This window comes from Euprymna scolopes, chromosome 24, assembly GCF_053919585.1.
Source record: "Euprymna scolopes isolate OS-2025 chromosome 24, ASM5391958v1, whole genome shotgun sequence".
Lineage (NCBI taxonomy): Eukaryota > Metazoa > Mollusca > Cephalopoda > Sepiida > Sepiolidae > Euprymna > Euprymna scolopes.
In genome coordinates this window covers 86,471,250-86,496,905 of record NC_136505.1, presented here as the reverse complement: position 1 = coordinate 86,496,905, position 25,656 = coordinate 86,471,250, and the positions used below count along the sequence as shown (strand labels likewise).

The 25,656-nt window shown below is 33.9% G+C and overlaps 1 protein-coding gene across 2 annotated transcripts in view; it reads right to left on the bottom strand.

Moving 5' to 3' along the window:
* LOC145246818 (uncharacterized) overlaps window positions 1-19,043 on the bottom strand; it is a 583,451-nt gene extending 564,408 nt beyond the window's left edge. Inside the window, exon 1 of one of the 2 annotated variants that reach the window (XM_080108645.1) lies at window positions 18,268-19,043. In XM_080108645.1, coding sequence (XP_079964771.1) covers window positions 18,268-18,437 — 170 coding nt within the window. In that variant the 5' untranslated portion in view covers window positions 18,438-19,043. The remainder of the gene's footprint in view (window positions 1-18,267) is intronic. The other variant, XM_080108646.1, reaches the window with a different exon arrangement.
* Between the last annotated feature and the right edge of the window lie 6,613 nt (window positions 19,044-25,656).

Here is a 25,656-nt window from a genome sequence, read left to right as displayed (position 1 = left end):
TTTTATATATATATAGATATATTTATTGAGATTGTCGAACTAACTTCCTCATCTAGGTTGTTATAGTCACAGCGTTTAGGCAGCTTTGCCCTCCGGCCTTCATCAGGTGTTTTGTATCGAACTGGGGAACAGTTTGTTAGGAGTCCTAGTGACATATGGCCGAGTGGTCCTAGACGTTGTATCAAAAGTTTACAGTTACCCAAAGGTGCTGAGTTCAATTCTGAACGAAGGCAGTGAAAACTATCATTCAAAAACAGAGAATCAGCTACTATGTCCCAGAGCCTTGCTGGAGTCCGAACACGGTACCCCTGTAATAATAATAATGATAAAGGATTGGGTTCGAGACTCCTAACAAACCGTTCCCCAGTTCGATACAAAACACCTACACACTTAAATGTATGTATGTATGCTTAAAACTTTCGACAGAGGCGACGGATTTTCATGAGATCGGTATTGTTTTGACGCTCGATCCCTCGGACGACAAATATCAAAAAATTGGTTAACAACATTCATTCCTTCACCCTCAATTCTACGAGGAGGGGTCGCTTTTTTCGCCGATATTTTCGAAAATTATTCCCTCTTTTCGATTGATTAGCCTTAAGTAAATCATTCGCCACTTCCGGTTTGGCGATGAACACAACAGCAAAGACGTCAAGTTTTTTCACATTCTTTTCCTCCTTCGCAGTACGGGTTCGAGCCTGTCTGCCTCCCACCACTTTTCTTTTTTTTTTTTTTTGCTTAACACACACATACAAACACCCGGGCAACGTCGGGCACCCAGTCTGATATAATATAAAGCGTACCCCTCCCCCTCCCAAAAAACACGAAGTTAAACATCTTAGCCAACTGTCTTAGTAATGTTTACCTTATAGTTTCTTTTTTGCTTTCAAACAATCATGTTTCTATTTGTGTACTCGAAAAACACAATTTTTTAATAGTATATGGATAGATTATGAAAGTTACGTAGACGCGAGAAAACACAAATATACGCACTCGTGAAGTTATCTCATAATTTTCTCATTGCAGTTATTGTTTCTGTGATGTACACCTAGTTTGTCATCATTCATAAATAGGTTAGATCGAAGGGAATGTCTTTTCGAGCTAATTAATTCTCTGTACTCAAATCACGCGTCCACAGGTGGGTTGCTACATTCGTAATAACATGGAAAAGAAAAAAAATGAAGCGACGTATGTAATCAAGTCATTAATAGATACAAAATAAATCTCCTCTCGTATACAAACACAAATTACAATATCCGTTCGCGATATTTATGACTCTTTTGAAAATTAATTTCAGTAGGAGCTGGCAACAAAAATGAAAGCGATTTATATTAAAAAAAAAAAAAATGAAAACCCCTTGAAGTTAAAAACAAAACCACACGGGAAAAAAATAAATAAATAAAGAGAATTATATCATACTAACAGTGGTGCCCGACGTTGCCCGAGTGTTTGGAAAAAAAAGAAAAAAAAAAGCGTTATTAAGCAGGCAGGCTCGAACCCGTGACGCGGAAAAGAAATTGAAACAAATGGCGTTATGGTCGGCATATTCTGGCCAGCTTACGTAAGCCAGTGGAAGGTTTCAGAATGATTAGTCAATGAAAGCGCAGCATCCGACAAACAATATCGTTTGTTTATGTAATTTTTTCCGTGATAGTAAGCGTGCCCAAGTGAAGAATGTTTTTCTAAATAATTCAGTTATCATTTCGAATTATCAATATTGGTAATCGTTTTTGGTAGAATAAAAGGCAAAACTTGCGGAGAATGCTTTGTTTTACTGTTGTTGGGAAAATGGAACGGCCATTTAAATTCGGTACATTTTTACATTACGTCCAACTCATTGTTCACATTCGACATGTCAACTTCTATACGTTTTCGAGCACGCTTACAAGGTTGGGAATGTCTATTCCGAAAGCCGTTTTTAACATGGGTAGGTTGGTGTGTTTATTCGTTGTAAGCATACACGAAAACTTATAAAAGTTAACATTTCCAATGTGATCGATAAGTTGGACATGTAAAAAAAAAAATACCAAAAAAACATATACCAAATTGACTTTTTGCATTTAAAAATTAAATTATTTCGTTTTGTCCCCTCAAAATTTTAATTTTATAAGAAAAAGTCTTTCGTTTCACACACACACACACACACACACACACACACGTATATATTGTTTAGTTATTTAAACAAAAAGAAAAAAAACACAATGTGTCTCCCAAAGAGTGCTCAATTTTTAGACAGAGAAATATGAATATGTTGTATATGAAAATAAATATATTTCAGTGACAACCCTGCTAGGGAAAATCACATCATCAGGCCAAGAATATATTGATATATATGAGATATTCTTGACCTGATATGATTTTCCCTAGCAGGGTGGTCACTGAAACATATTTGCATATGTGTAGCTACTAATTTTCACATTAAACATATATATATAAAGCATGATTGTTGAATGTTATTCTTCCGATTACTTTTCGTTTTAGGGGCATACTACTAATAAAAAAGATTAAAATGGAACGAAATTAAAATTTCCGTTCCATTTTTACAACAATCGTAAAACAAAGCGTTCTCCGCAAGTTTTACCAAGTAATAACATAAGAATAGAATCAAAAGTTTTCGTTCGGTATGTTTCAGTGGTATACGTAATTTGCTCGCAACATGCCGACGATAACGCTGTCCTTATCCTGCATAAATACCTTTTTAAATTAAAATAAAGTCATAATCGTATTAAAAAAAAAAGTATTAAAAACAAAAACAAACGTCGCCAGATCTTTGATTTTGATCATCTTTAACATTTTTTTAAAAAATAAAACTACTTGACGCGTTTTTTTTTGTTTTTGTTTTTTATGTACGGTATTTTTCTCTATCACGCGTACGAAGAGCATAAATATTTTTCTATATTTTTGGTATTTTTGTTTTTTCATGGGAGGAGAATTATGGCCGTGAATCTTTGTAATGATGACTACTCGATTTCGACTATGGATATACAGAGACGTTTTATGAGTGCGCATATACATATATATATATATATATATATATATATATATATATATATATATAATTTGACGTTGCTATTTTTCAAAAGTAGGGTAACCAGTGAAATATAACGAGATTAATACAAAAGTGCTCAATACGGAAGTAGAGCAAGTTACATTTTTAATTTCTCTTTACAGAAGCAATAGTTTGTTGCTACACAGTTATGGGCATGTTTCTGTCTTCTAGTATTTCGCTTTTTCGAAATCAAGGGTTGTTGCCTGAAGAGGTCTCTAGTTAATAAATACTAGAAGACCGAAACATACTCATGACTGTGTAACAACAAACTACTGCTTATGTAAAGAGAAATTTGATTATATATTTATATTATATATATATATATATATATATATATATATATATATATATATATAGTTAATATTGGAATTAGTTCCGACAGTACCATGTATTTTGTTGACGAGGAAGAGATCATCTACTTCCGTTATGTGGTTAAGCTAACCAACCTAGTATTTTTTCATTTGTGATCATGAGTGACCCTAAGGTCATCAGCTGTCAATCATTTCAGATAAACAACTGCACGTGGAAACTATCTATACACTTCACAGCTAAAGTATATTACTGCTAAGTAATAAAAAACAGCTGTAGGAAAGTAAATGCTTTTTATAAGCAGAAAAAAAAGCATATAATAGGAAGCAGAAACAAAAGTAATGTCACACACTATGTACCTTTTTATATATTTGACTTTTTGCTTTTCTTACTGTTTTTTATTTCTTCCGAACTCAATTTGTCCTGTTTTATCTATATTTTATAATTCAATTTTTTTTATCAGAACTTTAGTGCACATTTTCTTAATTTTAAAAGAAAATAAAAAAAAAGTAAGGGTCTAAAAATGTTTTTAATTTGTATAAAAAAGATTAAAATTGTTGTCTCATTATTATTATTTATTATTAATTATTATTAATTATTATTATTATTATTATTATTATTATTATTATTATTATTATTAGCGGGACCTGTGGAAATTCCACAGCAGACTCTTTCGTAGGTAATATATTGATGTCGGCATTCTGTGAGTGTTCAGCGTAAATGGAGACGCTTTGATATTATTGTAGCTTTTTGTTAAAACAATATAAGTATTTATCCAAGCTAGCAGGGACGCCCGGTGTAGCACAATCCTAAAATACGCTTAAATATGATATTTAATTCTTGCAGATTTCCTATATATTATTAGAGTCAATTTTCCATAGATTCTTATATATTATAAAGTTGTGATTTAAAAAAAGTATATATCCATTTGACTTGGGTGCATCAGTTTGAATCGAAACAGAAGCCAAAACATATAACGAAAAAAATATATGTATATAACTAATTTGAGTTTCTTTCAGCTATAATCGAAACCGAAACGAAACTTTATGACAAATTCTTGGTAAAATTTTATATAAAATAATAAATAGATGACTTGAGTCCAATCAGTTATAATCAAAACCGAAACCAAAACTTATGAAAAATTCTTGGTGAAGTTATGTATTACAAAAAAAAATCCATAACAATTAAGCGACAGTCACTCGGAAGAAAAAAGATGTAAGCGTAACACACAAAATAACACACACTCTATCGTATTAATATATAGATTGTTATTATTATTTAATGTTTTTGTTGTTAATGCTGGCTCTTCTCTCTTTTATCGCCATCATATTTCCTCCCCCTTCAATAAGTTTTTCCAATTCTAAGCAGAATGATTTTACAGTGGATGCTGCCTTTGTACCTTAGCATTTGTATAATGCTGAAGTTTTCTTCTTTTCTAATGAGAAGCATTTAGCTTCGAAATGCCATGGTCTAAAAGTGTTTCTCCCTTATGTCTCTTTCTGTAACCCTTTATTGACTTGATAATGTCAGAAAGTTCCTATGTAAATTTGCTCTTTATCATATATATATATATATATATATATATATCCTAAACTAATGAACGGATCATTATGAATTTCGAAATAGATATTCTAGAGAAGGCGGCTGGTAACACAGGCAAATTATTTTTAAATCTGTACATTTGGAGGGTGCGCATATACTCTCATATATATATATATATATATATATATATATATATATATATATATATATATATATATATATATATATATCTTTTTGTATGAACCGTTCATTATATTGTTTGAAGAATAACCAAGATGAGAACATTAGCCCAGAAAATTAAAATACACAATCTTACAAAATGTTCTTTTCAATCTGATATTGTAAAAAATAAAAATAATGAACATTAATTGGTTACAAAAAATCAAGCTAAAATCTAGAAAAATTCGGCGTTTTCCGGAAACAATGACATCAAATGTGAAAGTTGAAGACGATATGTTCCCAATATTTAAGCAAAGTTGAAAAAAAAATAATCCTAGTTTTTCTCTAAATGTTCACATGGCAGTTAAACATTGTCGATGGTGGTTGAATTAAGTTAGAAGTGCGAGAGAAACACGCAGATAGTTAAGTTAGCTGCGTACATGTGTCACCTTCTCTAACTTTATATTGATTAAATTTTCATTATTTTATTTTCTTTCAATGTCAGAACAAATAGAGAAGTTGTTAAGATTATTTGGATTATTTGATCCCCTGTTCTCATGTTCTTCAAACGACGCATCCCTGCAGATTACTTAACACTTTTGTTCATGAACATTTGAGAAACCACCAGATAATAAATCCAATACAAATGATCAATTCTGACGTAAAAAAAATATCAGAAACATTTAGCTTGATATCAAATCGTTTTCTTTAAAACAGTGACATCGCTTATCAAAACACGAAGGCCACTCGAGGGTATAAGGGTTAATGAGCATCAGAAAATCGATGAGACAGCACACTAACAATGAGTAGTGGTAGAAACTGGGTAAAATATAATTATTGAAAAATCCGATTCAGTAAAAATTTATTTACATTAGACTTGAAAACAACCATATTGTAGTCAGCTGAAACGCAGACCTGTGAAACTGTATTCCACATATAGGAAGTTCTAGGAAAGAAACTTTGTTTATGAAATTTGCATTTAATTTTAGGCACTGATAGCGAGAAAGAGAAATTGTTGATAGTGGTTGTAGCTAGACGAAAATTGCTGTGAAAGATTTGCATGGGAGATTGAAGCTCAGTCGAGCACATGACATGGGAATAATGATAACGCGAAGATAGACTTGCAATCTCTTGTTAGTGGGAAAGAGATGGTAAGAAAAATAAACGGCATTTCAAAGTTGGTTTTGAGCCCTTTCAAGGTAAAAAGGGTGCTCTATACAGCTCCTCCCCAGATGTAACAACAGTTTTTCATCTTAGGACGTATTTAGTTCTTATAAAGAGGGAGAACTTGAATCGAAGAACTTTAATTCTGACATATTTAGCTGACATATTAACCAAGAATCATTCAATAAACGGCACACTTTAACGGGCATTTCTAAAAATACGAACTCATCATTGACAATCAATAATTTGATTCTTTAAATATTAGGTAGAAGTGCAGAAAAAATCGATGTTAAAATCGTGTTGGAATCTACTGAACTGTGGTTTCAACTTGCAGTATGCGTAATGGATATCGTCACTATTTCTGAGTATTTAAATCACAAAGGATCGTTTGCATTTACGTACGCATATACAACTCTTTAGTTATAGAAAGAGTCCGAGTTATCTCTTTTTAAACTTCTTCTGACAAACTTTTGAGAAAGCGCTCCCATTGCGCAGAAATGTAGAAAACGTCTGAAAATTCATAACGAAGACTCTTTCTTTCTGTCTGATCTTTCAAAGCCACTGGACGTGGTCTTAAAAATGACGGGAGAAAGGTATGCATCTGGAACTCCCCCACCACTACAAAGAGGTAAACTAATAATTTGTATTCACTTAACCGTATATTTCATTGTGTTTGTGAATTAAATATAAAACGATGAACAATAAGAATATTTTACACTTTTCGTGGCAACCACGAGCTTCGATTCTTTTCAAGACACGCAACAGCCATGTTGTGTGTTATGCTATAATGAGAATACACGAGGTCGAAATGTAAGATTAACAAGTGAAGCAAGCATGGTACCCCGTGAGTGCTCAGTGAATGAGGCATAAAAAATGACAAAGTTCAGTATTCCCCCACCCCCAAAAGTCCCCAGGGGACGTCCAATCCTGGTTAAAATGAACAAACGGTGCAGTTTTAGGCCCTAACATATGTAAATTTGAGTTCTGCACCTTTCAAAAAAAAAAAAAAATGAAATGACTAAGTCCATCATTTGCCCCCACCCCACCCCATCTAGCCCCAAAAGTTCCCAAGGCCTTAACATATTTCAATTTGAGTTCAGCATCATGCAAAACTGCTAAATAGACATACACAGAAAATTTTGGACAACTATGGACAAAATGGAGTGTTTTTATTAGCCCTAAAAGAGCCCCTGGGGCACACTCAAGGGTTATCGCGAAGTATAGACAAACAAAATCATATAGAAATCAGTTAGTTACAATTTTTCAGAAAGTTTTATAAAAATCCAAGGCGTCAATTTTTTTTTTAATAAGCACAAAAGTGTCAATTTTAGCCATTTTAACCCGAAAGGCACTCCTAGGAGGGCAAACAAAGTTTTCCTGGAAAATCCGTTCTGTTAGTTTTTCCTCATATCATGTTTAATGTTTGTGCAAAATTTCCAAAAAAATTACAAGGCGTAGTTATTGAGAAAAGTGCGGACAGACGAACGAATAAGGGTAAATTCACAGTTCCACCCTCCTTTTGTCGGGGGACCAAAAAGATAATACCGAAAAAATATGGTTGAATTTGTGCGCACGCACACACACACATACATACATACATACATACATACACACATATATATATATATATATATATATATATATATATATAATCGGCTGTAATCGTAAATCCGTGCATTGATGATTCCCGAAAGGATGAAACACTGGTGTCAGTAGGTATTCCAAGATTAATTATAGTAATAATTATATCAGCCCCTTTGAGCCCTCGATTCTTATTATTGAGCAAGTTGAAATTAAAATTGGTTAATTAAGCTCAAATGCGAAGATCATGATGTTATAATCATAAGATCAATCTCGTCGTCTTGACATTTATATAAATGTGAATTGCAACTATATTTCTCGCGGTTAACGTAAGCCGTATGGTTTGTTCCTTGCTAATGGAGTCAAATATGGCTTCCTGGCCGAATTCGAATCTCCCACCGGCGATAATCGTAACTTCTTGCACTGATGACTTCCGAAAGTGTCTGTAGGTATTAAAAATAATTAAAGTAATAATTATATATATATATATATATATATATATACGAACCTGTTTATTAACGGAATAGTGCATTAATCCGAAACCAACTGTATACATGTATTGCCAGGACAAAAAATTAGAAAATGCGCGCCAACAAACGTAGCGATTAGCAAACTTTCACAAATAATGACATTCTCAGCAGGGAGATTTCTGCGCGTTTTTCAAATGATAAATAAACGGAAGAAAGCTTGTTTTTATTATAATAATAATGATAATAATTGTTCGTGTTTATTTTGTGTCTCGTGAGAAACTGGATTATTCCTCCTGAACTATTACAAACCCTGATTATTTCGACGATTTAGTTACACACACAATTGTTGGCTCAGCAAGACGTTCATCATTGTAGCTGTGTGGTTTACATTCTAAATGTCAGCGGTTTGCAAAGCGCATGCTCAGTACAAATCAAAGGTTGCAGGATCCGATTGCTCAGCATGTGTCTTCCAAGTAATAGACAGTTACTTTTCATATGTTGAATTGTACGTCAGAATTACCTATCCGCATAATAAGTTGGATTTGTGCGTCCAACTGATTCTTTTATTTTCCTAAGTAGATCACACATATTGTTTCACTTAAAATATTTTAGAGACTTTTTACTTAAAGACTTCTTTCTGCAGATAGACGCAAATCCCTTTAAATCTTATATATGTAATTATACATGACATGGTATACACGTTTGACTGGACAACCTAGTCAAAGCCGAAGATGGCGATCTGCCTAGACAACTGTTTCGTGAAAAACTGTAATATAGTAAAAATCCGAGTAAAAAACAGACGAACATGGCGTTGAGGCGATCGGTTTGATAAGAACATGCCATTGCTGGCTGCTGAAAATTTGAAGTAAAAAAGTGTGTGTGTATGTAGGTGTGTGTGTCTATGTATGTATGTATGTATGTATGTATGTATGTATGTAGGTGTGTGTGCGTATGTATGTAGGTGTGTGTGTGTGGTTAATACCACTACTCTTTCCTGTAGGCTCACGATGCACATGACAGAGTATAGTTCAATTTAGCCACATTTAAAAATATATAACCGCCGCGTCTGATATAAGAGTTTGTTGTTGTTGTTAACACTGAAATAATGCATTCTGATGAAATTAAGTTTTAAACAAAGTAGCCGAAGCTACATTTATTAATGGCATGTAACCAACAAGTGATAAGGAATCGGAAAGAGGGATAGAGGGAGAGAAAATGGCGAATATCTAATTAGTATTTAATATAATTCTTTTTTTGCACAACACCAGAAAAATAATATGTGGCCAGTTTCTCTCTCCCTGCATTCGTAACATAATCAGTAGGACTATGACACAATAGAATATTCTTATCATTATTATAATCATTATAATATTAGAATATTACAATATAGTACATGAGAATAACAAGGAAACTCTTAAAAACAAAAATATACAGTAGAAATTAAAGTAAAAGAATAAAAACCTGGGCAGTATTATAAATAACTAGGGCTATGACAAGAGAATATTCTTTTCATTATTTTGACTCTCGAGTATATATCAGTTAATATCTTATATGTTTTGAAGTAGAGTGATGTAATTCTTGATTGATTAACTGTGTCTAATTGTGTCGCATATATACTCGAGAGTCAAAACAACGATAAGAATATTCTCTTGTCATAGCCCTAATAATCAGTAATCACTTTTCTATATCGGCTTGCGTGATTGTTTCGTAGCTGCCCCATTAACTTCTTGTCATTTTATAAAATCAAGAATTAAAAAAAAACACATGTATCGAAATATTTTATGCAATTAAAAATAAATTACAAACGCGAAACAAGAATAAAAATAAAAAAAATTTTCTCGGACAGCACCGGGCAGGTAGAGCTCTCCACTACCACATAACGTGGTGGGAAAACGGGGCAATTTGGGCGAGTACAAGAAATTTCAATGAACGAACCTATTGGTATTCCCCGATAAGATAATCCTAAGAGATCTCCCATAATCTTCCCCCTCCCCAAAATGAGAAGGTAATCCGTGGAATGGTGCACCTGCTAGAAGTAAACCATCTAGAAGTCTACGCCAAAAACAAGAGGGCCTTCATCTGCCAAAACGTCTCTTACTTTGTCGAATTGATTACCGGGGACGGATCTTTGCTTTGGTATAAAATATATTAAAGTAGACAAATCGTTATTCATATTTGAGAGGGGAACGTTATAATATTCAGCAAAATAGCCACAAGAAATTTATTGTCACCACTTATCATGGCCAGAAGTCCATCAAGGATAAAAATTAATGAGACTGAAAGGATTATCAACCGGACGATAAGGCACACTATTAATCAATGACATGCACGTATTATTTATTAGGTGGAATTTAACAAAATATATTTTAAAACTAGAAAGGTTTTAACCGGGCATTCAGCTAGTAATATATAATTATTTACTATAATAATTATTAAATACCTACAGACACTAGTGTTTCATCCTTTCGGGAATCATCAATGCAGAGAATTCCCGAATTATCATTAACTCCGGTCGAGAGATTCGAACCCGATAAGGAACATTTTTGAACCCCTTTGGGAATCACGGTCGGTCATCAGAGAGAGCCCAGCAAGCATAAAAAAAAAATCTTTTCACTTTTCTCTCCCCTGTCCCTGTCCACTGGACATTCCAACATATACGAACTTTGCTGAAGATAATTGCTGGAAGACTTAACTTTTTCTTTTCTTCATTATCCATAATGGTACCGAAATAGATCTGTCGTTGTTTTGTTTTTCATTCCGTGTTACGTGTTCGACTACTGATTAATCTATAGGGATGCAAACTACGTATCCCTAAAATGGTGACCCCTCGACCCCGACACGCAGAATCACATTTGCATGATTTTTTTTTTGTATTTTATCTTATTTATTTACTTTTTCTTTATTTATTTATTTTAGGACAGTACTTAAGAAAGCAAATGTTTTTTGGTCAATGTGCACTGGTTGCCCAACCCGGAAAGGGTGTTTATTCCGAAAGTCGTTCTTACCACAAAGAGGTTGCGAGGTGTTTATTCCGAAAGCCGTTCTTAACATAGGGAGGTTAGTGGTGTTTATTCCCAAAGCCGTTCTTAACATAGGGAGGTTATGGTGTTTATTCCGAAAGGCATTTTCTTAATTTTAACCTCCCCATGTTAAGAATGGCTTTCGGAATGAACACGTTTTGCAGGTTGAACAACCAGCGCACATTAATCGTTTTTTGTTCTCTTTCGTTAAATGGCAACAAGTTAAAGGAACAACATGGGTTGAGAAGTTCGGGACAAACGTATGGATTTGTGTCGGAAACTGTTATTATTATTGAACAAAGGAAAATGATTTATTAAGAAAGTTATTAAGTACACGCACATGTACATGTCATCCACAAATAAAGTGTCTCGCTGCATCACAGTTCTTCAGTGCGGCTTGATGAGAAACAGCCTTGAACTGAAATCAAATCTCATTCTTATTGGCGCGAGTCGGAGTTTATAACACCTAGGCTGCTGCTGCTGCTGCTGCTGCTGCTGCGTGTGCGCGCGCACACACACAGTGTGCATTCTCCGTCAAAAATTACAAAAGAAAATTATGCTTCGCTAGTGTTTGCAATTGCTATTTATCTAAATATATTAGTAATAGAATAAAATCAGCATTTTCATTTTTTTATTATTATGATTATTAATTATTATTTTCTAGTGAACTCAAGAAAAATACATCGTTGACATTATTACGGAGTAAAGGACATTTTTCCAGGTGGTGGGATAAGTTTTAGGTGGTTGGTTGTCTGACTTGCTATTTGCTTTCTCGTTTCCCTTCAAATCTTACAATGATCTCGTTTGGGGGTTTAAATAGGGCACATGTCTTATACGTCAACTTTTACGTGACAGAATGAAAGTATATAAACATACACATGCAAATTAATACATATTGGTCTTCATTATAGATCGCAAGATATATAATTTATTCTTGCTGAATTTTTCTTCAAAATTATACGCGATATATATTAGAGGTAGGACGATTAATCGGGAATCGGAAAAATCGGAACTTTTAGGAGTATCGGAATTGGTATCGGAAAAATTAGTACCTATTTTCCGATGCCAATAAACGATTCTTTTAATTTTTTTTGATTTAATTTTGTCAAAAGCAAAATCTTTTACTGTTGGTAATAATGATAAAATAATCAATATTTATTGATTTTAAACTAATACTAAAACTATAGATCATCTCTTACAAGTGTATTTTTTACGCTTGAGAAAATATCTGCACATTTAACATGTGTGTGTGTGTGTGTGTGTGTGTGTGTGTGTGTGTGTGTGTGTGTGTGTTTACTATAATTGTGGAAAATAACTACTTTATATAGTTAAATATTTAGAGTTTATAAAGAATCGGAATCGGTAATTGTATCAGAATCGGGGAAAAATTGGAATCGTCTCATCACTAATATATATATATATATATATATATATATATATATATATACATACATGTTGCGTAAAATTGGTTGTTATTAATGAAACAAAATTGTAGCGTCGGATTTTTAGTCATTGCTGGTATGCCATCGTTTATCGAGTCCAAAAAGTGACTCGAGGACAAGCCAATGATACTATCTCCTGGCGATGAGAAAGACCTTGTAGAAATTGGAAACAATGAGTGAAAAATATTATTGAAGTCGATTTCTCGACAAAACTTTTTTTTTATTATTATTGAACTAAAAAACGACGGTTCAGTCGCGATAGCAACACCGTATTATAGTATTTCACAGGTGGGTAGTTATTGGGAAGAAAGTTTGTTCATGGAAGTTCTGTTTAGTCTTAGGTACATAAGGGAAAATTCGGTACTAATTCATTTATGTTACCGCATTGAAATAATTATTTTATTTTGAAAGCTATTCTTAACATGGGGGAGGGTGTTTTGTAACTATTCTGTCCTTTAACCTAGCAATTTAATAAAGAAATAAACCCGAACTTAACTTGAAAATACTATTAAAATAGCACAGTAACATAAGGGCAGAGGCACCGAAAATTCAATACAGTGGTTGTAGCTAGACGAGTTTGCGCTGCGAATGATATGCATTCTGACATGTCCATCATTTTAACGTATTTAGGTTTGAAAGAAAAATAATCTACGTTGTTCTCATTAATCGTAATTTGCAATTAACTGCTGACTATATCAGAGCCTTTTTAAATTTATGCTGTTTGATATTCCTTCCGTCATATTTAATACACTGTCAATAACTTCTGTTTCCGTCTCTCTCTCTCTCTCTCTCTCTCTCTCTCTTCCTCTCTTTCTTTACTCACAGCCAAAGAAAAAAGCAGCTATAAAACTCTAGTTTAGAATAATCCATAACTACACAGAGAGAAGGAGGAGAATGATTTTTTGGAATTAGCCTTTATTTTTGACAAGAAGTTAACTAGCTTTTCAAACGCACTAGGCCCTGTCGGTGGGGCATTAGAATACGCCGACTGCCCCCCTGCAGAGGGTAAAAGTCCCTCAATGGGGGTCCTGGATATGACCTTAAACTATATCCAGTGGTGAGGCCCCAGCTTGTGGGCTTTGGGGAGTGTGGAGCTACCCTTTAATTACCATTGCTCCCAGGTCCACTCTGACCCGGAGTGGTAGTACCTGTTAGGATCCCAACTATGGGTTGAATAGAAACCGACGTGAAAACAACAAATATACTCTATTAAAAAATTTTTTTCTTCAAAATCTTTGGATTCGGCATTAAATAACGCGAAAAGGGTTGATATGCCGTAAAACAGAAACAACCAACCAACCAACCTACCAACCAAACGCACTAACTCAATCTAAACCGAACTAAACGGGTGAACCAACGGGTTTCACACACACACACATATATATACATATATATATATATATACATATATATATATATATATATATATATATATACATATATATATATATATATATATATATATATATATATATATATATATATAGAGAGAGAGAGAGAGAGAGAGAGAGAGAGAGCTTGCTTGCTTGACGCCGTTCGTTTTTTTTTTGTGTGTTGTTAAATCGTGATTTTTAGTTTGTAGCTGTGTCACGGTGTATACTTACTAAGCTTTGAGTCGAGTTTAGTTATAAAATGAGGGACTTGAATACTACTAAACTGAACAGGTATTACCTTTTATGCGAGAGAGCCCAGGGGCAACACAAGTTTATGTATATGAAAAAAAACAAAAACAATATCAATAAAAAGTAGAAAGAGGTTAGTGTACGTATATAAATATAAGTTATTTGCAAAACCCAATAAGTTCTTATTTTGTCGTTGGCACAAATATATTTTAAGTTTACTTTTTGAGAATTATAAGTTAGTGGCGAAGTTGGCCAAATTGCACGTTAAAGACATAGAAAGCAAATTCAATGAACTTTTTTTTTTATTGATAACGTCATACCATTTATCTTTCTAGTGTATTAAAAATATGGTGCTTATGCACTTATGTTACAGTGCTATTTTTTAAATAGTATTTTCATGTTAAATTCAAGTTTCATGATATCTTTATTTGATTAAATTGTTAGACGGAAGAACAGAATAGTTACAAAACACCCTCCCCTCCTCGCGTTGAGAATGGCTTCCAAAATAGCGTAATTATTTCAGCATGGTATCATAAATGCTTAAGTACCAAAATACCTCTCTTCTCCGTAGAGGTCAGGTGAGGTTTTGAAAAGTCAGCATATTAGGGGACGTGAGTCTGGCCTTCAGAAAATGTCTGACGGCGTTCATTTCCAGAATCTCCCCAGGCGATGAGCAATAAACCCAGGTAAAGCCTAGAAAGATGAATGATCTAGGACTGAACAGAGCTATACCTCAGCCCGATGGTAACTTTGTTTTTTACGTTAATAGTGTCTTCTTTTCGGTTCTGAACAAACCGGAAAATGGTGGGCGATCTATTATTTAGAAAATGTTTGGAGAGCCTTGCTAACAGATTTTTGTTTTTGTTATACTATTCAATTTTATCCAAATAAAATGTTTACATATAAAAATATTTATGAAAAAATAAATTTGGCCCCAAAATTATATTTTAAATCAGGCGGCCCCTAGAGAGAGAGAGAGAGAGAGAGAGAGAGAGAGAGAGAGAGAGAGAGAGAGAGAGAGAGAGAGAGAACGTTAGGGACGTAAGTCACGTCACAGCTGTAACAAGAAGTTACGCGTGACGGGAGAACGAGGAAAATATCGCCATTACAAAAAAAAAAAAAAGGGGGGAGTAGAGTTATTACTTGTCCTATGTTCCTTGTGATGTTCTCTGGTGCAACATGTTGATTCTACGTGTGTAAACGAGTGTATTACGTTACACTGTCCTCGTCTATTGGATGAGAAGTCCTTCTTGACTGAGGCAATTGTCATTTTTGTACCAATCCAGACTACCCCTTTTTGAGGGAAGTTGGATTTTGTCCGCAATAAAAAAAAACAAAAAACAAGAAAAAAAAACAAAACAAAAAAAAAAACAGATCTTTTGTATACCTTTGCCCTCATGAGGAGTCATATAAATAGCGATAACACCCGACTATGACAGTGATATGTATTATATGTGGCTTTGCTATATAAATCAAACACGGTTTCGTATTTGTGTACATGTGTGACGGATAGCGAGGATGTAAAGCACGGTTGCCTTCTTTCCGACAGCCATGGTTTGCTATGGCTAAAACAAAAACTGCACAAGAAGGGCAAAGGAGAGAAGATAATTTACTAATAAAATAAAATCAGGGTTCGAGCGCGATAATTGTTATTGTTTATTGTTAGTTTTTATCATTTTTGTTTGGTTTATTATTTACTATTTCTTTTTATATAAACCTTCAATAGAGGCAGTTTTATATTGTGGATGCAGTTTCTTTATTTATGGGGGACAGGGGTCACCCACAGGTAAACGAGTGCGGGTATATTGTAGTAAATAAAGGTAAGCGTTAAAAACTATTATTTCGACGGCTAATTCATATCTGGCTTTTTATTTCTGGTACTTACGTAGATTACGAATCGTGCTGAAATAATAACATTATTATTTAGAAATCCATTTTTAATATGGTGGAGAGGGAGCCCTGTTAACTATTCTCTACTTTCACGTAATAAAGTAATAAACAAAAATACTGTAAAAAATTTAATTTAACTTGAAAATTCTAAAAAAAAAAAAAAAAAAAAAAAAAATTAGCACGGGCAGTACTCTGCATAATACCTAACTTTTCACAACGTTTTGTCCGTTGTAACGTCCGATTGTTTTTCAGGTGAATCTAAGTTTGGGAATCCTTCAAAAAGCTACACCTAGAGAATGTTGAAAGTTACATCGGTCGAAACGTTGTGAAAATAACAAGTAAAATAAGAATAGTAGCTCGATTATTACAAATAATTAAAGTCATCGAGACTTATCTAAAATATTCTAAACCATAAAAGATAGCGCACAATAATTATCGGGATGCTTATGCACTTATGTTACCGTGCTGTATTTTTAAATAGTATTTTCAAGTTAAATTTACCGTGCTGAAATTACGTTATTATTTGGAAAGCCATTCTTAACATGGTGATGGGGTGTTTTTTTTTTTTTAACTATTCTGTACTTTCACCTAACAATTTAATAAAAATAAAGGGATTTTGTGCACTTCACGTACCGTGCTGCAATGCAAATACCCTTATTTTTTAGAAAATCAATCTTAATATGGAAAAGAGGATTGTTAACTATTCTGTACTTTCACCTAACAATTTAATAAACAAAATAAATTGTAAAAATTGAATCGAACTTGAGAATCCTATCTAAAAATAGTACGATTCGTAAACTGCACAAGTACTTGTACTAAAATCTATATATCTATAAAAGTGAACGTGTCTGTATGTTTGTGTACATTTTCCTTCGCAATAACTCTGTTAATTTTCAGTTTACAGACTCGAAATTTGATATGCAGGGTACTGAGATTTGAGAAAATCTAGGTGATCCGTTTTCGGCCAGAAATTTGGCTGTTAAGGGGTCAAAGTTAAACGATTTCACCTTTGAGAACTCTACCAAACTCTTCCGACAATTTTGGGTCTAAACACTTGACATTTTAGATATGGGTTCCTTGGACATGGATCCAACTTAATTACACAATTTGCGCCCAAAACAATAAATTTTAAGGGGTCATAATAGGGGTCAAAGTTAAAAAAATTGACTTTTTTTTCTCAGCACACACCGTCAAACACCCGGGTAACGCCGGCCACCAATGCTAGTATATACTAAAATAGTTCTTCTCGCCGATTTATTTTTGCCTAAACTTCGCTAGGATTTGAAATAGACTCCCCCACCCCACAAACGTATGTTCTAAAAGTTTGGTGTAAGTACATTTCGTTTTTCATCAAAACAGGTACAATAACATCGCAGGATCTAGACTCGAAGGAACACCACCGGTTATTGTCAGTGAGTAATCCGTGACGATGACCTGTATTAGTACAAATAATAATGGTAACTGAGTAGCATTAGCCTAAGTTGTCGTGAAGGGTCAAGGAAAATGGAAAGGCCGAATATCGACCTCCACTGAAAATGTACAACGAGTACTGAAATCTTTGAAAGGCTTTTGCTATTTAAATCCCAGAGAAATGCAAAAGCAATCAACATAAAATCGATGGTAAATGGCTGTTACGAAAACGCAATATAATTTGCAACGAAAGAAACGGATAGTACTTAAAATTTTGGGAGACTTCCGATCACTCAAACTCCAGGGAATACCACTTGCCAGTGAACAATTACTGATAATGACTTGTGTGAAAACTAGTCAGTAAATAAAAAGAGACGTGAGAAGTTTACGGATCGTGCTGAAATAATAACCTTATTATTTACAAAGTAATTTTTAACACATGGGGAGGAGGTTAAAACTATTTTGTACTTTCATCTAACAATTTCATAAACAAAAGATACCGTAAAAAATCAAATTTAACTTCAAAACTCCTGTCTAGAAACATAGCATGTCCCATAAACTGCACAAGTACAAAATAAACAAACAAATAAATGTAAATAATGTACTTACATCCCTGTATGCAATTCCGGGTTTCTAACTTGCATTTCCTTGGCCATCACAGGTAATCCAATAAAAATGGAAAAAATATACAGAAACTGGACAAAAGTCATCTCTAAAGATGAGGTTGGTGTTGTATTCGACCAGATGCGCCCGCCGCCGGCTCCCCGTTTCTTGCTCATCCTTTGCAGCACACCCCCTCGGTCACTAACAACCCCCGAAAATCACGTCACACGCACATATATAACAATCGACGTAGCGTTGGTCACAGGCACGTCCCACACCTATGCTTCTATCTATCTACGTATATATATTTCGCTCGAATTTTCCCTCTCCTTATTTTTAAATTAAATAATATAAAAATTTCCCGGTTGAGTTATATTTTGTGTGTTTTTTTTTTGTTAATCCAAAATATCGAAATCAAATTGTCTGACTTTTTTGACGTCTCCCTGTTAAGCACAAGATCCCCAGTTTAAAATTTTTTTTATTTTTATTTAATTTTTATTTTATTTGTAAAACGTTTTTAGAGGCCGAGGGAGATCGTTTTTCATTTAAAAAGCGAAGGCGGAAATATAAACACTATTTTTTTTCTTTAAAATACACCTTTTAAGTTTTAAAAATCCTTCGGAAAAATCCTTAAGTTCCGTATGTGCGTATGTACAGTTTTACCAGTGGTAGCTTGGTCCGAAGTAAGTGTATTTCCGTGATTTTTCGGCAAGGTAGAATGTTTTCTGTATTTCCTTTCCTTCTAGTGGTCCTGGCTTAATTACGTGTCCTCTTCCAAGTCCAATACGTCTATCTGAACAACCAAATAATTGTACATATACTATTTTCTTTCTTACTTTCTTTCTCGCTCACTTTTTCTTTTCTTTTCCTTTTTATAACTCTTCCTCCTCCTCCTTAGTCTTAATATTTTTCTCTGTCTTTTTCCCCTTCCAAACTCTTACCCTTTCTTTTTTCCTACAAACACGCGCCTGTGGCCAACTCCTGCTTTTTTCGCGTATATTCGTCAGTTTCGAATTATGATTTCTTCCTTACATCTTTTTTTTTTTTTTAAGTGTGTGTGTTTTCAGCCAGCGCTCGTTTTTCATACCGGTTAACTGAAAGTAAAAATCAGCCCGTCTCCGTTTGTCCCTCTAGGGATGCAATTAAAAACAAAACCCTATAATAAGATCACACATTGCTTTCCTTTAAGGGGTTGTATTACTATATACACAAATTCGAAAAAATTGGTAAAAAAACAAATATATAACAAATGTCATCAAAGGCAAGATAAATTACTTTTCTACCTAACTGGATAATTTTTTTGTGTTTTTATTTAATATAACATGTTTATTCAGCTCGAAAAAGATACAGTGTTTACCGATGTATTGGAAAATTTAAAATGGCGCCGAACTCTCTGCTGAACACAGTAAGTTTGGTAAAATGAGTTCAAAATTAAACAAGATACTGTTAAAAACTTGCTGAATATATGTTAACGTGACATAGGCTGACATACGTTCGGTGGGTTTTTAATAGTATTTTGTATTTTTTTATTTTTAACTTTAAAAGTAACTTATCTTGCCTTTGGTAACATTTATTTGTTATGTATTTGTTTTTTGACAACTTTTTCGAATCTATGTGTATAGTAATACAAACCCTTTATAAATTAACGGCAACGGCTTGTTGCTGTTAGAGTGATGTTCTAGTCAGCCCTAAGCGGTCCAATTTCCCAGGCTTTATCCTTTTTTCTGAAAACGCGTTAATTTATTTATAATCTCCTGAAGTATCTCTACCGGGGAATAACAACGTGCTTTTTTTTTTGTAGTGCGCTTATCCTACTGTGCTGGCTCCCCAAATCATACCTGGCCTTGTGTCCGGCCGGGAAATATTTCTTTTAATAATATCATGGGGTCTGCGTTCGTGCTGAACATTCGTAAACTGCAAATAGGACGTTTTAAGTTATTGCATAGGACCTCGGATTTATGTCGGGGTAAAGTATTGTGCTGTTTGGTGCAAGGATACCATACTTCCCAGGCTTTATCTCCTTCTTCGCATGGGAGAATGCCGACAAGTTTGATCACAGCAAATTTTGCACTCATCTGTGCTTCCCTCCTTTTGGGAATGATCGTGAGAGACTATATTTATTTCTACAAATTGACGTCATATTTGACGTCTCCAGTTGCTGCATGGAAGGAGGAGCAAGTAATATACTTATTTTATGTTAGAAATTAACCGTACCCTTGCCCGGGAATCTTTTTGCTTTCATTATTCGCATCGTCGTCGATTATAATGTTATTTGTTCTTAAGCTTAATTGAGGATCTCTTTTTAAAAATTATCTTTTCAAATCAAAACTTACAATTTATTACTGTACAAAACATTAACAAAAAATTATCTCCACACATATAATTTTTTGTTAAATATCTTGTCCGATAATTCACAAAAGTCCTTCTGAATTTCCTTTTACATATCATTATTTAAGAATTTATCTCCTTCCAACTTAAATTTTTTACAAATTGCCCCTAACTTTTTTTGTTAACCTTTTGTAAATATTCGTTTTGTTTTGTTGTCAACTATTTTTTTTCTTCAAATTATTACAGCGTCACCATGTAATTAAGTTATAATTGAATCTAATGTTGGCTATAAAATGATTGAATGCAAATGGATTCCAACGTCTTCAATGAGACTTGTGCTGAGAGACCCACAATTAAAATATGCCACTTAAAAAATAACACAACTTGAAATTACGGAAATTAATCCAGTAGTTTCAATTTTATTTACTAAATCAAATTTATATCCAAAGTCCAACATCGCCACCATTTTATAACTAATAAAGGGAGATAATTCAGATTTTGTCTCACTATTTTTAAGATAACTTTCTAAAATGCAGATGACACATTCAAGCGTAAAATTTCTATTTTTATATTTTATTTTAAAAATAAAAAATAATTGATATTCTCCATGAATTTCAGTGTACGTTAATATTTTTTCAAGCACAAGTAAGTATTGACTAAAATTTTCTGTTTTATTTTTAACTGCTACCTTTTAACAAACTTGTCTTTTATTTATTAACACGTGAAGATTTGTTAAGAAATTACAAGACAATTTGATATATTATTCCATAGATAAAATACTTTCAAATTCAGTTCAAATTTCAGAAGGTTTGCGAAGTTATGCATTTCTTTTTAAAACTATTATCAACAAATTTAAATTACTTATTTAAGACTGAACGGGAATACTTTATGGCGTATGTGTGCATGTGTGTGTGTGTGTGTGTGTTTGTGTGTGTGTGTGTGTGTTTGTGTGTGTGTGCAAGATGTTTATGTGTGTGTGTTTGTGTGTGTGTGTTTGTGTGTGTGTGCAAGATGTTTATGTGTGTGTGTTTGTGTGTGTTTGTGTGTGTGTGTTTTTGCGTGTGTGTGTGTGTGCAAGATGTTTGTGTGTGTGTGTGATATTTTTGTGTCCCTATAGAAAGAAATGCTGCCGAGATCGCTGGAAAAATGGTTGGATCATTCTACCCCTCGAATAGCTATCTCACTGCCGATGCATTTTCTATCTGTATAAGAACCAAATACGACCTAAAATAGGATACTGTTATCACATCTGGGAAGAAGCTGCTCGGCGTGCGCTATCTTGCCTTGATAGAGTTCAAAACCGGCTTCGAAACCTAGTAGATGATGCCTTTCTCTTCCTTGCAACCCACTGTGTGTCTGCATTATCTCTATTTTCATAGTATATGCTCGTCTGAGCTCAAATCTATGACTAGCTACAACCACTATCAACAATTTTCCCTACTTTCTATCTGTGCCTAAAGCTAAACGCAGATTCCATTAACAAAGCTCATTTCCTAGAACTGCCTGCATGTGGAACACTGTTCCATTGGCCTGCTTCCCAGCTGATTACAATATGGTGGTTTTCAAGTCCAATGTAAACAAGTTCTTATTAAACCATCCTCTTAAATGATCAAAATTCTATCCAGTCAACATCATTAGTGATTACTAAACTACTACCTTACATTCATTAACGCTTATTCTTGAGTGGCCTTCGGGCCTTGATAAGTTGTGACTCCCTTGCCTCCCCCCAAAAGAATGTACATAAAAATAAAATTTACAGGAAATCTCCAAGTACATGTGCAAGGGGGTTATGAAGGTATAACCCCCCTTTAAATTTCAAATATATCCTATTTTGATTAAATTTATGTCACATGCAAAAAATTCTCCAGGGAAGACAATGGAAGTGGTTCTGAATCATTGAATTATCCTCTATGTGCAAACAGAACTTCTCTTAAAACTTCAAATACGGATATCCGATTTTAATAAAAATTAAACTATCTGTAATATAAATCTCACGTGTCTGTTTTAAATGTATGTATGTTTATATGTATGCATGTATGTTTGTTTGTATGCCTGTTTAAAAATTTCGACAGAGGCGACGGATTTTGAAGATCAATCCTTCAGACGACAAATATCGAAAAATTGGTCAAAAACATTAATTCCTTCACTTTCAACTGGGCACTTTTCTACAGGGAGGGGTCGCTTTTTTCGACGATACTTTTGAAAATTATTGGCTCATTTCAATTGTCTAGCCTTAATTTAAACCTATGTCACTTCCGGTTTGACGGTAAGCGCAACAGCTAACGCGTCATATTTTTTTTCACTTTCTTTTCCTCTTTCACGGTACGGGTTCGAACCTGCTTGCCTACTACCACTTGTTTTTGCGCTCGCAATTTTCCTTTTTTTTTCTGTTCAACCAAAACCATTACACCCCCCCACTTTTTTTTCCGCCTTCGCTTCACGAGTTTGAGCCTGCCTTCCTACTACAAAATTTTCTTTTTTTTTGTCAACACACACCTACAAACACCCGGGAAACGCCGAGCACCCAGGCTAGTATGTATATACGAAGCACTAGTTCAGAGTTTACAACAATTTAGATTCTTCCGACTATGTTAGCCGGCGAAACAGTAGGCGGGCACAGTAAAACCCAACAAAATAATATGATGTTATGAGCATATTGAAAAAGTACAGGGTAGTGATGTTTATCTAATCCCGAGCAACGTCGGGTTTTGTTATAAGGTAAGCATTATGCACGATGGAGTTTAGGTTCGTTCCAAAAGTAAAGCCTCATTTTTAAATTTACCGTTGCGAGCGATGTATTTTTCCAAGTCTTTTCTTATATCTTCTACACTTATCAGTCCTCTTTCCCCTTCGTTCCTTTTCACGTAGAGTTGGTTGGTACCATCTTTCATGTGTAACACATTGTGCATAATCTTCTGATCAAGATACCTAGGTTCTTCTTTGATTCAACCAATGGATTGTATAGAATACCTTATTAATGATACTGTCCAGGTTTTTATTCTTTTAATTAGATTTCTACTGTATATTTTTGTTTTTAAGAGTTTCCCTGCTTTTCTCATGTACTCTTTTTCTAATCTTCTCTTTAATTTCTGTAGGTTTGATGGTGGCTGCTTCCAGAAATACCAAACATTTTTAAGTGTCGTATCTATCAAGCGCCCCCTCTCCTCTTAGTTCGACAGTTCCATATGCTCTGAAGTCTCTAGCTTTTTTTCTTTTCATCTCCATTATTGCAGACCTTTTCATTCCAACTTCCATTGCATTAATACATTGGATTAATATTCTGGTTGTCCTTATCAGTTTTCCAGTTTTTTTTTTTGTAAATAGCTCTAAATCGTCCATCTACTTTACCTTGTTTATTCTTTGTTCTATGTCCGTAAACTTGTAACCGACATCACATTTACTAAATATGTAGTCGAGTGGCATTATAACCATGACAAACAGTGAAAGTGAGTCGCTTCGGTACATGTCTCTCTCTATTCTAATCTCAATCAGATGTTGTCCTCCAGTTGTCAGTTCCAGTCTTCCTGTTTCCATTGCCTTCTTAATGATAATAATAATTTTGCTGGATATCTTGCATATTCAACTATCCAGGCTGTAGAGATTCTGGCATAGGTTTTATTCATTAGTATTGACTCACTAGTAGTAGTCACACAAGCCAACATCAAAGATTTCTCTTTGAGAATAACTTGTAGTGTTCTCTGGAGTCTGAGAGACAACAAATCTCTCCAGATTTCCAGTACTTTCAACCTCTTTCGATAACCTTGGCAGATGAATTTGCGTAACTATTGATTTTTTATTGACAACGACCATTGGACTTCACTGAAATTTGAATGGCAATAAGCCCCCCTATGTGCACTCATCCAGCGGAGGTCTGGTTAGTGCTCTCTCTCCTCGGAGTTTCTATTCTCCTTGACACTCACTTATTATTCAAGGGTTATTATTATTATTATTATTATTATTATTATTATTATTATTATATCATCAATAGGCTCTATAAACTCTAGCTTCGTCGTAATAAGTTAGGCGCGATCTATGGTTATTTACAAAGAGGAATTTTCATTAGAAATTAGATAACGTAAGGATCGGAAACTTTAACGGGTTTATGGAAAAATTTCATGAACAGGAAGACTCGAATGAAACGTGGCAAATAAACTTGTCAAGTCTTTCTTTTGACATTTGGCTTTGAACAGTGTTTCATGTAGCTTCACCTCCTAACTCTGTGTAAAACATGTTGTATAAATTTCTTCAAAGAGCACTTAAACAACATTAAAAACAACGCAATTTCTTAAGTATACAGACTGTGCTGAAATAACCTTATTATTAAGAAACCCATTGTAAAAATGAGGAGGGGGTTTATTAACTATTCTGCACTTTAACGAAACAATTAAATAAGTACACGATACCATAAAAATTAAATTCAACTTGATAATCTTATTTAGAAATAGTAAAGTCCGTAAACAACAGAAGTACGAAAACTATAAAAGAAAAGCTCAGACTAATGGTACATGTATTGTTATGTTTGCGGCTACGGAAGCTATTGCACTTGTTACACTATAGAAAAAAGGGCAACAAATAAATACTAAATATCGTAACTATTACCGCGATCGCTGAGAGTACTGCTACAACGTGTCATTAATACAATACTGCAGTTTTTACGAAACAAAGGACCGTCGTTCCAGATATTTATATGGATCGAAACAAATCGTACGCTGAAGTTTTCAATATGTAATTCAAATAGAATAACAAGAAAATTCTTGTGTTGAATAAAATAATAATTATATAAAAAAAAAACCTTTAAAAATAAATGATAAAAAGTAGAAACGATGAAGTAAATTAAAATCACCTTCCAACAAACAAATAAAATAAATGTAATTTAATTTACTAAATGCAGAAATACGTTTTCCACGATGGAAAATGCGATCAGATCTTCATTAAATAATTAGTTAAATTATTTTTGACATAATAAACTGAACATTATTTGAACATATAATGATAAGACATAATGGAAACACCTTAGAATATTTGTTGTATCTTAAATAGAATGTGATTAAACCCTCGGCCCGGCAA